Below are 14,688 nucleotides of genomic sequence, written 5' to 3' on the forward strand. Positions count from 1 at the left end.
AATTTAATGTTCATTAACCTGGCATTTCAGGATCTATAGGAGCTGTAACTCGAGTACATCTTTGGATACATATTTTATACGATAGCAAATAAGTGTTAAGTGTAAGCAGAAGAGGACAAAATCCACTCAAAAGGAATCATTCATAAATAATGTTTTCACAAAGACAAGTGAGGAAAAGAGGTCATGTTGGGATTACCCAATCAATAATTCATGTGGTTAATGACTGAATTATCACGTCAAGCATAACGAGTAGTCATTTTAAAATGAACAATAAACCCTTATTTTACTGTAATAATCTAAACCACCTAAGTACGAGAATCATCTTTAAAGCTAACCAACACTGCAGATAGCTTAACGATACTTACATCACTTTCATGGCCTTCTCGCAGATTGTATGTGAGATCATGCTGAATGTCTTCTACAAATTTGTGAGCATACTCCGGGTAAAGATCGAGCACTTCAAAGAGTCCTTTGAGGATAATGCATTGGAGGTCACAGTAGGTTAGAGCTTTAACATCTGCGTTTGTTTTAATAACTTGGTCCTTAATTGAGAGGTTTGCTCCAATTAAATCTCCTTTACCTAAAGGAAAATATGCAAGTTATTTCAAAAGAATAAATACTTGACTCTTCTGTTGAAACAGAGGGCCATTTAACATTAACTGCTAAAACTTAAAAGCCTGCTGCTGCTACTACACAATTTCATTCCTAACATTTTAAAGACATCCATGATCTGATATTTAAAAGCTTTCTCGATTTTTGCAGGTGCAATATTACATCTGCATCTACAATTGGTGGAAGGTACAAATGCTAATCTCCAGATGTGTAACTACCTTCTTGAAGGGAGCAATATAGTAATTAGCTATACAAATGTAAGTGTTTGCACCAGCAATTAGTGACAGGTGCAATTTTGTGTCTGCAAAAGTAGAGGCTCATTCATAGACCCTCTGTCAGAAAGGAGGAAAATTGACAAAGGTATTTATAATCAAAAAGGAAGGGGCTCTTTTAAGTAATTTTTTTTTACTTAGAATTTGCCTGGTGAATGATTTGCAATGTACTATGTGTCATTGTATACCTTACCAGTGTACTGTTGCAAAACAAGGAATTTAGTTGAACAAAATTCCTGACTGTCAATAAAAAAAACGAATTGATTCTCAAGCCATTATACCTTCAGATATAGGCACAACTGCCTTTGAGTCACACACATATTAAAGGGCACAACTGATCCTGAGAGCATGGAAATTTTATGGTGAAATGTTCAGAAATATTTGTACATATAAGTAAAAGACAGTATTTCAAATATGAAATTCCATTTAGTTGGTAATTCCAAATGGATATTGCACTGGAATGCTTAACTTAAAAGAGTTTAAAAAAACAACAACCCCCAACCAGAAGTTGCTTAAAGCAGATCAGTTTTGCTTTCTATTGCTCCTGCATATTTGCTATAAAGATCGAGATGTTACAACATTCTGTTTTCACAAGTTCCTACAGTAAACCCAGTAGGGACTGATCCACATTTACATAAGATTACATTACACTGCTCTGACAGCATAAAAGGACCCTAAATGTATTTTAAGAATGGAGTAAAGTGCCCTTAGTGTAAATGGTAATCAGGACCAATTGTGTTTATGATCTGAATGGTAAACATAATAGAAGATACAACACCACACCAACACAAATATTTTGCTATGATTTCACTGCATTATGTTCTAATGGCAACTCAATCAAAAGCAATATAAAACTACGCAAAATGATATGTTGACTTTGTGACTGATATCACCAGCTTTTTAGACTAGATTTTCCTGATTATATTCCTGAGAGGGCAGGCAAGGTTGTCCCAGTATATATAAACAAGGACGCTAGTTAAAAAGCTATTCTGAATTTACCAAAACTGCTTTCAAATATACTAATCAGAAATTCCTCAGGTGTGTGAACATTTACTATGATGAATCTGTAAACCATCTGGACTAGATCTCAAAGTTTAGGACTTTTAAATTCAATAATACCAGCTGGGGAAAAAATACAATTTATGTTACAAGATTACCGTATATTCCTTTTCAAGTGAAACCTTAAAGAGTAAACATTGTAGATAGAATGCGGAAGACACAACTATCACAAAAATAAAATGAGCAAGTGCAGGGTACACCAACATTTGCCATTTAAACAGATGTCATCATGTAAGTCAGTCTAAGCAGCTCTTCTCTTTTCTGATTGGAGAACAGAATTGCTTGTGTGGATTTATGTGGAGACATCTGTTTGATAGTATCTCTCTGTCATTGCAGCCTTATTCACAAATTCATTTGGTTGATGGAATGATTCCCCAAACATTTCTGGCTAACCTTTTAAAACATAAATCGAATATGTATATTTATATAGCATGTCCTTTCAGCATTAAAATATATTTCTTTACTTAAAGACCCCATATTCAAACTATAAATCAAACTGATTATATCAAGCGGAACCAAAATAAATAGCTATATTGTATTAAATTATCTAATGTTGTATTAGCTGTATTGTACTGTATTGCTAATGAAAACATATCAACAAACTCAAAGACCACTCTATTGGAATTACAAGTAGAATATAAATTATAAAATTATAGGCCATAATTTATAAATTAGACCAGACAATAATCCACTGTTTTAATGATGAATTTATCTCCTGGATTACTTCACATTGACAGTATAGTCTCATGAGGGCAGTATAGGTTTGATGTATATACATCTGCTATAAGTGTTAATCAGACTTAATTGAGGAAGTTCCCATTCACTGTGATAAAACTTTCATCCACACTGTTATAACTCTGTTTTCTAATTATGATTTCATTAATTTCATGCAGAAATCCTCTAATCCTTTGTTGTTGTCTCTATTGTGCAATGTTTTGATTAACGTTTTCAGAAATTCCTAAGAATGGAAGCATTAATGAAACCTTAATTCCACTCTGGGCAACTCCTGACCTTTTGTTATATTTAACCTTATCATTTCTCTACACCCTATTTTATAGCATTGGTTTAGCTGATCCAATAAATGCTAGCCATTTTTAAACTTCCTAATTACAAATGAGTAATGGTCTGGAGTGGCTTGGATTGTCAATTTAATGGAATTAAAGGGTTATAAAACAAACAAAAGATGTATTATAGTTATTTTCTTAAAAAAACTAACCCCTAAATATACAATAATAAAAAAAATAAAGGAAATTCAATTATAAAGACTAGAGATCAGTAATGTCAAGGGTCTAACACAGGCCTACAAAAATAGGAAGTAAAGCAGAAAGTAAATATTTGTTTTGTCTCTATATTGTATGACTATTCAAGGCTGTGACACTTACATTCTAAAATTACAAAAGGGGTTTAACAACTCACATTAAATAATACTTTGCACTTATAGCACCTTTCATCTGGAGATATCAAAGTGCTTTACAAACACTGAACTATATAAGTCTGATGGGTCTGATCCAAAATCCACACGAGTCAATGGGAGTCTTTTCATTGACTTTAATGGGTATTGGATTGGGCCCCATTACTGTAATTACTTGAGACATGGGGAAGTTAACAGGTGACTTGTCCATGGACATACAGCAAACCAGTGGCTGATCCCATAATAGAACCTATTTCCACTCTCTGCTCTAGCTATTAGCTCCCTTGAAAGCTGATAGCAAAGATAAGCTTAAAAAATAAGACTGTTTTTAACTCCATAGCCTTACTAGAGATGGATCAGGGTATATAGTGCTACATTGATTTGGGTTAGGGTTAGGCCATGACTTTAGGTTTGGGTTTAAAGCTGAATTATGCCTGTGGGTTGGAATTAGATTTAATGGCGCCAACATCTTGAGAGCTATTTTCTTGAGATTTTTGCCTCGAATAATGAATTATTGTAAGATCACCACTCATGCGACTTGGGCCTCTTCTGAACCAAAAATAGGTTCCTTCTAGTCTTGAATCTAACTCAGAATGAAAACCTTAGGGATATTTGTGTTGCATGTACAGCAGATCTAGGGACCTGGTTTTGCCTCATCTCTCATCAATATTGCTAGGACACACTCATTTATCAGTTAGCAGTGGTCTAAGTGTTATCTGGAGATGTTTGTTTATCTTTGTTAACATTTAACTTTACAGTATTGTCTGCATTAGAGGACCATTCATTTTCTTTGAAGATGTTAAACATCAACCTACCAAGAATTGCCAGCACCATGCTATCTTTCAGTACTTCCATGGAACCTGAGCACACAAAATAGATAGCCTGCAAGGCATCTCCCTGCCGGAGGAGGTACTCCCCAGGAGCACAAAAGGAGGTTTTGATATGCAGAGACAGAGACCTGAGGCAACCACGGCTGGCACACTCAAAAAGGGACAGCTGCAGAATCTCCTTGTTCAAGTGCATGGTGATGTCTGAGCGCAGCTCATCTGGAAAGTCTTTTAAAAGCTGTCCAAAAAGGGAAAATGAGATTGATGTTAAGTGTAAAATAATTTACTTTACCTTTTTGCATAAATGATCTGAGTTACTGGCAATATACACAATGCCTTTATTCTTAGGTTTTCTCTTATGTATATATGTTTAAAGTAAAATACACATTATGGAGGGCCAAATCTTGCAATCCTTAGTTAGCTCTCACTGAGTCTTTACACCCATTGATTTCAGGGATAATTTATAATATATCAAGGGCTTTTTTGGTAATTAAAAATATATTTGTACTACAAGTTTATCTTGTGCACAAAACCCACACACAATTCTTGCAGCTTTTTGATAGAAGAAAATAGGCTATTTTGTAGAGCTTGTATGTTCTTCGTGGCAACAATGCCAGGCACAATGACTCCAACTAGAAATAAAACAACAAATAATTCATGCCAGGCCTATATGGCATGAGCAGAAAAAAGTGATAATTTTGTTGAGCTGCAATAGAGTCCTCTTAAAATGTTCATATCATGTATCGTGTGAATGGGAGATAGGCATTTTAAATAGGAAGCTGCAAATCATAGCTGCAAAGGAAGGGAAAGGTCGATTAATGTATTTCCATTTAAACTGTGTTTGCTGTTTTAATCATGGAGTTTTACCCTGAATATCACACCCACCCCGCCCAAGGAACCCTAACTGCAAAAAGTGTTACTGTGGTCCAGATCCTGAGATCCTTAATTAACCCTTATTCAGGCCTATATTGCCCACTTCTGTGGTAAAACCCATGGCAGTGGTTATGAGGGATCAAACTTCCATAAGGTTCCCCCTTGCAGAGTTCCCTCTATGATGTTATATTGGGCGTTAGGTGGAAAGGGGGATAGTGATGAGGTGGAATGAGGTGCAAAACCCTGGTGAAGACAAAGGGTGGATACTTCTTCCTAGTTTTTCCTCAGTCCTAATTCAGGCAAGCTCCCACTGTAGTTTTGAGTCTGGTTCTGTCGTCACTTACATCAGTTTCTCAACAGATCTAGTGTAGCAGAGGAAAATTAATTAGTACATGTCTCTGCTCAGATGTTTTTTTTCGTATAGGGGTGGCATAAAAATTGATGAAATGTTCTCCTTTCTTCTACCAACGTACCACAAGATTTTTTTTTTGTGGGTGGGGGGAGGGGAGGGAATGAAGAGACTTCGAAAAAGTGCTTAAGTAACTTTTTGAAAGTCAATAGGAAGAAGTAACTAGCATTTGTTCCTCTGAAAATCTCCCAGTATTTACCTAAGTCACTCAGCATTGGTGAAAATCCCACCCCTTGTGTTTTGAAGAAAACTTCATAAGGAATGTTCTGAAACCAAAATCTTCACATTTATTTCTATATTGTTTTTGGAGGCTATTGAGTTTTGTAAGGACACATGTTCTAATGACAATGAAATGTCCAACAGGAATGGTTTGTTCAAACAAGCATTAGGCCAAGGAAAGTCATTATATCCTATGGAGTAAAATAATAAACAATTTAGTTAAGTCATATTTAAAGAAACCACCAGAATTCTCTCTCTAACTTTCACACTCATATTACTCTTCTTCAGTAATTAGTTAACATTCAAAAATATGTAAGTATATTTTAGATTCAAATAGTTCCTTTCAGCCTAAAGGATCCAACCATGTTTCATAACCTCTGTACAGACAACATCCATGAAATGCAGACACCTATGTACAAAAGGTTGCAAACAGTGAAGAGAGGGTAAGGATGAAGGAAGTAGTAATTCTGGGCAAGAACAGGGAAGAAATCCCTACTCTTAGGAAAAGTGCCATGGATACTTTAACATTTGGTGCAGGACAGAAACACCTCTGTTTCAGGGCATCATCAAAAAGACCCCTGCTGAATGGTACTTCAATGCTTCCAAATAATGGTGGGCATAGGTGGCCCTGCTGAAATTTGAATTTGTAGTTTCAGGGAGTCTGATATTCCCAAACAGATAGTTAAACAACCTACATATTCCCTCTGGGATAACAAACTCAACTTTATTCCTTATGCACATTCTTTCTGATGTGTGACTTCACATAAAATTTCAGAATAAAACCATCTTCACAAAAAAAAAACAATTAGAACAAATCTAAGAAACCAATGAAAGCCACTCTTTGATTATTACCTCATTGGAATCGATTCCATTATTGACAGACCAGGTGGTTTGGAAATATTCAAGCATCCTCTGCTTTAACTGCTGTGGCAGGTGATGGACCCGTATAAAGTCCTTTAGATCCTTGGTTCTTGTGTGATAAAGGGACCATCTGGAGTACATCCTCTGAATTATAGCAGTCACATTTCCGAACACCAAGGCATGCATCAAAGCTGGGGAGAACAGAAATTATGTACAACGGGATGCAGTGACTTTGCAGATTATGGTTAAAATACAATATAGAAAATATTATGATAATTTCCCCAAAATCCAAACTTTCACTTATAAATAGGCAAAATGAAGTTTTAGAGAACGCAACACCTTCTGAAATATAAAGCAGCACTTTAATAATAAAACTCTTAAGTAAATATGGCTACTCTGATGGCACATTAACCAAACCAGAGAGGAGATATACATGGCATATCAGAACTTTTGTACAAAAAAAAATATAAAATTATGTCAGAATCAATGCTGACGTGCTGTTATCTGACTAGAGATTAAAACCAAACTCAGGAAATAAATTTGTTTTGAAAGCCATTTAGAAACTTTCTATTAAGGCAAAGTTGCAATAAAATATTACCATATTACATTGTACATTACTTAATCAGGATCAGGTTAATATTAAAAGAACGTGGGCTAAAGACTCTGGCTTGCTGGGTGGGGAGCCCTTCTACTCTGAGTATGATTTAAAAGGGTGACCAAATTTCTTTGTATCTATCCTCTTTTTGGCACTTCCCTTGTGTAGCTACTTGGTGTGAAATCTTTGGTGTGAACGCCTGTGGTGTTCGTGATTCAACTGGAGCTGGTGGAGGTGGCAATGTCATCTGGGTCCCTCTCTGGCTGGGACATCTCGCAAGACTAGGACAAAGAAGGTTTGGGGTCCCAGGAGATGGTGGAAGAAGCAGACATGATGGTGAAGCTGACGTCAGTAGCCAATTTTTCTCATTCTTTAAGGACCTCAAAATGGACTGACCAGCTCCTCATCATGTTATCCACCAGTTAGGTCTAATTTCCAACACACCACTTTTTGGCTCATTGATTTCTGGTCCCACACTTCTCTTGTTTACCAGGCATGCTCTCAACACAGTCATTGAGTTTTATCAGTAGGCCATTCTAGCTATGTCTACACATGTCCATGCACATGGTTGTGCAATAACCTCCGTATTGTTCATATCTAAACTTCAGAACCACATGTCTGAAGGCAAGTGGAGGATGAATAAGCTACCATGCCTGTGGGGTGTGGGTAAAGTACACACTTCAGGCTGTGGCATGGCCTCATATCCATGCCAGTCTGCGCTGTGGTCAGGAGTAAGGGGCATGTACTAGGTCTCCAGTTTCAGTAATCCTCCACCCTCATTCCCACAATGCACTGAACTCTTTTATTCCTCACCTTTACCCAACCTACAAAGATCCCAGTCCCCCCATTTTCTTGGGTAATAGTGAGCCGCACTGACCACATCAGAACAGCTTTCAGCTGCACTGTTTTGACCAGTATAAGTGAATATGGATCCTGCTCTGAGAGCAGCTGCCTACCCTGCCAACCACACCTGCACGCTGACCAATGTGTGGTCAGAGTACACCGTCCTCCATGACTTCCTGGAGCAGTAGGAACATACAACTTTATTGGTTAAGTTTCAAAGAGGCTGGAGCAGGTGGGCATTGAGCGGGCTCTGTCCTAGTAACGGGAATGCATCAAACACTTCAGGATCCTGTACAAGAAGGCAAACTCCTCCAGTAATTGCTCCAGATGGACTTGTACATGCTCCTTCTACGACAAACTGGCCCAGGCGTTGTCAAGGGTTCCCAGTACAAAGCTTCAGTGGCTCAAGACCCCCTCCTCAACTCCATCAGCCTTATCATTCGACAGGAGGCCAGGGTGAGGAGGCAGCAGGGAACACAGAGGATGCTCTGGAAGAACCAGACGATGAGGTGCATGTGGTTTTGCACCTCTACCGGGAGTAGCCAATTAAGGAAGGTCCCCCCCGGCAATGATTCTGAGGAAGGCCTCGAGCTGCAGCAGGAACCAGAACCCGAGGCTGACAAGTAACGAGTCCTCCCCATCAATATCTCCTCTTGCTCTGGTGCTAAATTCCTGATTTTAAGCCTGGCCCCCACTCTGCTTTGACACTTACATGGTTCTCAAGCATGGAAAATCTACAAATAACTGGTTTTATTGATTTCCGATAAACCACTATTGTACATTTGACTGAAGCTATATCTGAAAAAAAAACCAGATTATTAAAGAAAAATCATTGTACCCGTTGTCTGTGCATTTCTTGGCCGGCACACAGGCAGCGATGGTCCTAAGGATGCAGACCAGGAGAAGGGAGGGGGCGGTTTATAAAGGTCCTGGTTGGGGATGTGACAACAACTGTAGAAAACCTATAGTTGTTTGTCTGAATTAGTAACAGCCGTCTTTCATCCCTTGGAAGATAACTGTTTTAGTGTTTTTATCACCTCTCTCCGCCTGATCTTATCTTTCCCTTAGAAACAGGAGCTGTGTGGAACAGAGGACAGGGGACTGGTGGTAGAGAAAGTGTTAGGTCCAGGAAGGGAACATTCCGGCTATCTGTGGAAAAAGTAATCACAGTAGCCCTTTCTTCTTTGTGTAAGCAGGGGAATGGTCCCGCTATAATGGGGAACTTTCCTGGCTTATACACTACCCTGCTGAAGTGGGCTAGCGAAAGGATCTGAGGCCTCGCTCCCACTTCCTTTACCCGGAGGCCTGCCTGACCTCAAGGACTCCCCTTCCACACTCCTGTGTCGCAGAGTCCTCGTAACCCCAGCAAGGCTGGGCCCAGGATTCCTGGGGGACTTGACCCCCAACCTTGTTGTGGTAACTTCGGACAGGGGCGAGGGTGTCCCCACTCTGGGGTACTCTCTCTGCACTGGATGCTTCCCTGACCCACTGATCATTACATACAGTTCAAAGCAAATACAATTTCTCAAACAGCAATCGATTTAAAATAATAAGGAAAAAATGGGAAAGATTAAAGGGAAACATGTCACCCTGCTCTGTGGCACGGGGACATCACAACCAGGGTCTCTGGACTGTAAGGGAAGTTCAGTCTGTTCCTCACAAATTTCAGGCCCCTTCTCAGGCCCTGGGTGTGCTGCAGGAATGCTGCGGGTCGGACACTTGCTCTGGCAGGGGCCACACGCTCTCAGGCTCTACGTGGCAGGACCCTTTTTCCCAGTGTCGCCCCCGCCCCGTCGGGGTTACAATCCCACTCCAAGTAATAGCCTGCAGGGCCTCTTGGCTGGAGGCATCTCACTGCACTGGGCCCGTGGCCCAGGGTCCCCCTCGTTCTCCCTAGCTGCTCACCGCACTCGGCTCCGGACTGCTTCAGCCTCAGCTCCGGCTCTACCACTCTGCCTCAGCACGGCTGCTGCTGCTGCTCTGCCCCCAGCTCCCTGGGCTGTCTCTCTGGCCCCTCTGGCTCTGGTTGCTACAGCTCTGGTCCTAGCACAGGTCTGCTTTGTGAGCTGCTTCTGTGACTCTAATCCCAGCACTGACCTGCTTCCCGAGCTGCTTTTCTGGCCCCTCTGACTGGCACGGCTCTGCTCCCCAGCTCAGTGTGAGCCCCTGCTTTCGCCTCAGGTCAGCCCCACTCTGTCTGACCCAGGCAATTCCAGGTTACATGGAGGACGGGACCCCCCTGGCCTCTTGACTCCCTGATTAGCCTGCCTGCCCTGTCAATCAGGCTGACTAGGAGCATTGGCCTCTTCTCATTGTTCCTGGGGACTCTCAGTCTCAGGGTCCTGATTTCCCATCGAACCCTTCCCCTTTCTTTTGGTACTGGGAGCTAGCTAACCAAAACACCCCCACTGAGTTTTAGTAAGAGGACAACAGTCCCCTTACATTTGGAAGATTACAAAATTTTCACCGTCCCTGTCTATGGCGTCTGCCCTCTCCTCGCACTGAGTCATGTTGCACAAGCCAGGGAAATGGGAATGGGAGAATCATAGAATATACAGCTTGGAAGAGATGTCAGGAGGCCATCTAGTCCAACCCCCTGCTCAAAGCAGGACCAATCCCCAATTTTTGCCCAAGATCCCTAAATGGACGCCTTAAGGATTGAACTCATAACCCTGGGTTTAGCAGGCCAATGCTCAAACCACTGAGCTGTCCTTCCCCCCTGAAAGATCTAGTCTGACGCTTGTATAAATGCAGTGAGGTGTCCCTCAGCAGTGGAGAAGCAAGGGGATTGAGGTGCGCTCTCTTTCCCTGTTCATGTCTTTGTTGTTAGGCAGGCACAGGGGCAGGATTTTCTGGTGATGCTGGCAGGGGAGGGGCAGTGTTTGTGGTTCACATCTCCTTTTGCATGGAACCTCTGTATGTTAGCTGAATATATAATGAATTTCCAGTTGAACTGCCTCTGAGTCTTTTAATCGCATTTAAGCAAATTTCTGGTGTAGCAGAAACTCCAGCTGGAGTTTGAGGTTCAATGGCAGTGTAAATCTGCTTGGTCAACCTTTGTAGTTAACCAAGCCCATCCATTCAGCATTATGTAGGGAGTGACCATTAGCAGAAACATCTTGCTTGCATAAACTGTTGGATTTCCTCCACAGGACTAGAAAGCCACCTCTCTTTTCCATTCTGTTACCTTGAAAACTGCTATGTTCTCCAAACGTTGGCCAGCCTTTAAAGAAGAAATTTCAAACTGGTAACATAGCCCTCAAAATGAACTGCCATCCACCTCTCCTTGAGATCCTATGAAAATTTTATCATTTAAAAAAACATTAGAAGATGTATCTTACCATTCGGAGCCTCTGCTATATTCTTATGGGCTGCAAAAGTTGTCTGAGAACCAAGGACAGTCTAACAGTCACATTACTGGAATACTGAAAAGTATCAAAGTTGTGGCTTTCTACAGCTAAGTTATGTTATCTGGGGAGATTTCTTGGCATCTTCCAAAGGAAACAAATATAATGCTATCCTTGTCTTTGAACTGGCACGACCTTCAACTCCTGAGAGGAAAACCATTGCACTAGGAGGCAGAAGCAGCACCCCAGAGACATCAAAGGCAAATGGAGGAGGATGCTGGAGGACTGCTTTATTGGCCTGGATGGGAGGAACGAGGGGCAGATTGAGTTCCTTAGGGCAGGGGAGGATCAGGCTCTTCTGTAGGAAGTTGCATTAATTAACTGAGTCACGGAACAGGAAGCATGCATTACGGTAGGGGTAACCAATTATTTTTTTTTGTCAAGATCCACATTTCTTGGTCCAGGTATAGTCAAGGTCTGGACTTCAGAGAAGAAAATACAAAAATAATAACAATAATGTTAATAATAACTAAATAAAAAGATTTCACAGTTGGCTTCCTCTGCATTAGAGGATGGGAGCATTCCCTAATAGTGAGGTTCATAGAACTGGTGGCCAAATGAGTTTGTGGTCTGCCTGTTTCCATGGCCACTGCATCTGTCCTTGAATCATTGCTTCCTCTGACTACCACTCCGGATGCTACCGAGGCATAGGACCCAACCCTTTCCCCCATTCCCTGAGTAACCAGGAGGAGCCTGCAGAACTCCTAGGACCATACCCTCCCCGCTAGCTCCTGAAACCCCTCACAGGGGGTCCCCTGGGCATCCAGGAGGGGAAAGATGAATCTGTAGGACTCCCTGGATTCCACCAATTGCCCCACCAACAACTTTTCCCTGTTGTTACCTCTTTTCAAAGGGAGGGCAAGGAGACTTGTGCAGAGCCATCAGCCACAACCACTCCCCCCACCAGGTTCAGAAAAATCCAAATCCTGAGGATACACACAAGGGATGGGGAAAGTGCCGTCAGTGTTATGTGCTTACAGAAAGCACTACTTCTTCTAAACGCAACAGAACTCACAACACAGAAAATGGATAGATAAATGTCTTTAGGGCTTGGTTCACATGCAGAAAATCAAAACACAACTCAAGCATCTGCCATTACCCAATGCTTAAATGACCTCTTCTCTGACCACCTCCCCCCAGCCTTGAGCATTTTTAACCTTAGTAGCTCCATAAACAACTGCTATATGCAGGTAGCAATGCTGACAAAGAATGGTTAAAGGAAAAAAGAATGCTTGCACACCCACAAAGCAAATGTTAATGAGGTCATTAAGAGAGATTCACGGCTCCAAACCGAGGTTTGTAAACAAGTGTGAATAGTGAATTCAGAAGCATTACAACTCAGCAGCCACCCTCTACAGCACAAACCCAGTGCTCAGGCCTGGTCTATGGTACAGAGTTAGGTCGAGGTAAGGCAGCTTAAATCGACCTAACTCTGCAAGCATCTATGCTAAAATGTCTCTCCCGTCAATGTAACTTGCACACTACACTGACTTAACTCCATCTCCACAAGAGGTGTAGAGTCAATTTCGATGTAGTTAGGTTGACACAAGTGTCAGTATAGACACTGCATTGTTTAGATCAAATATTGCTGCCTTTCAGAAGCCATGCCACAATGCCCCACACTGACAATTAAATCGGTGCAAGTGCTCCTGGTGAAGATGTACACCACTGACACAAGGAGAATAGTGTGGACATGCAAAAGTGATTTAATTACTGTGGTGGCTGTACATCAATGTAATTTAGGTCGACATAATTCTATAGTGTAGACATACCCTAAGGTGAAAACCAGTGGAGGTGACTATGACAGGGCATGACTCATCACAGTGGCGCCTCCTGCTGGCTGTCCTGGGGATTAGCTCTGCAGGTCGGTATGCCCTCTCCTGATGGTGGCTTGCCCGCTGTCACATCTGCTCTCGGACCCACATCACTGCAAGGCATCTGCTTCACAACACAGCCCTCTGGCCTTTTCATCCTTCTGGGGGATAGTACTGCAGTCCAACTGTCCAGCCACTTCCCCCAGGGTGAGTGTGTGTGTGGTGGGGAACCAGGGACCACCCACTGCTCCAGATCCCAGACCTGGGAACCCCTAAACCACAGTCACCTACTGCATTCCTTTGTCTCGACTACCACTGCATTTCTCTGGGCCACTTCCCCTACTCAATCTCAACAAACAGAGCTCCATCTTTACTCCCCAGGTCCCTGGCCTGCACTGTCCAAGGTGCTACAGGGTTGCAGCCTATTCGGGATACACTCTTATCTCCTCAAGCTCCCAGCAGTGACTGACTCTGGCCCCACAGCTCCTTTTCAGTGAGTCCACTGGGCCTGACTGGCTGCTCTGTGCTGTGTCTCTCCTATTGGCTCCTTCTTGGCTAGCCTCCTTAGGGCTTTATTAATCCTGTCCCTGCCAGTGTGGGGCGAACACCCCATCACACTGCTGTTATAATGGTTTGTAATGTGTGAATTGTCACAGGAACAAATGACTAATGATCTTTGACTGTAGGGGAACAAACCCTCACAAAGATATGCAGCCCCACAAGTATGTGCCACTATTCCCTCCTATGCTTTTCCAACAACTGCACTGGGTGTGAAGGTGTCCTTCAGCAAAAGCAGATGTCATCCTGTGCCTCCTGTTCCAAGGTATGTGCACATATGGCATCCCTAATTTTCCTCATCTGCTGGGAAACAGGACCAGTGTGCATGTGGGTGGGATCCAGCTGCTTGTACACAGTCGGTAAAGCAGACTTGTCCTGAGCATACTCAGGATGGAAGCACTTCTCTTTACCCTCACAAATGTTATGGTGTGTGCAACGGGTGACAGTTTTATCCACAATGTTCATCATATTGGCCTCCAGACAGGTGTATAGCACCAATGAGATTTCAGCCTCTCAAACGTGCACTCCATGATCACTCTGCAGCTACTGAGTTTGTAACTGATTTCCCTTTTTCCAGAATCACTGATGTCATGGTATGATTTCATGAATCAAGTTAGAAGCAGGTATGCAGTGTCCCCCCAGTATAACAGTTGGCACATGTTATGCTGTCTGCAGCGGCTCGTGACTGTGAATGCAAGGCAGACTGTTAAAAACTACCTCAGGGCAGACTGTTAAAAACAGGGTAGACACCCCAAACTGGTGGAATATATATATTCAGGTTGCTTCCAGTCCCAAGAGACCAGTCAATTACCCTAGGTCAATTGGTACCCTAGATCTTACACCAAATACAATACTTGTCATAAACTATCTAAAGGTTTATTAACTAGGCAAAAGAAACAAGAGTTATTTACAGGTTAAAGCAGGAAAA

At 42.0% G+C, this 14,688-nt stretch overlaps 1 protein-coding gene across 1 annotated transcript in view; it reads right to left on the reverse strand.

Moving 5' to 3' along the window:
- KCNH8 (potassium voltage-gated channel subfamily H member 8) overlaps positions 1–14,688 on the reverse strand; it is a 386,604-nt gene that overhangs the window by 60,000 nt on the left and 311,916 nt on the right. Inside the window, exons 9-11 of the mRNA XM_048838548.2 lie at positions 6,535–6,734; positions 4,170–4,419; positions 366–580 (exon numbers count right to left, since the gene is read on the reverse strand). Coding sequence (XP_048694505.1) covers positions 366–580; positions 4,170–4,419; positions 6,535–6,734 — 665 coding nt within the window. The remainder of the gene's footprint in view (positions 1–365; positions 581–4,169; positions 4,420–6,534; positions 6,735–14,688) is intronic.

Source organism: Caretta caretta, chromosome 2 (genome assembly GCF_965140235.1).
Source record: "Caretta caretta isolate rCarCar2 chromosome 2, rCarCar1.hap1, whole genome shotgun sequence".
Lineage (NCBI taxonomy): Eukaryota > Metazoa > Chordata > Testudines > Cheloniidae > Caretta > Caretta caretta.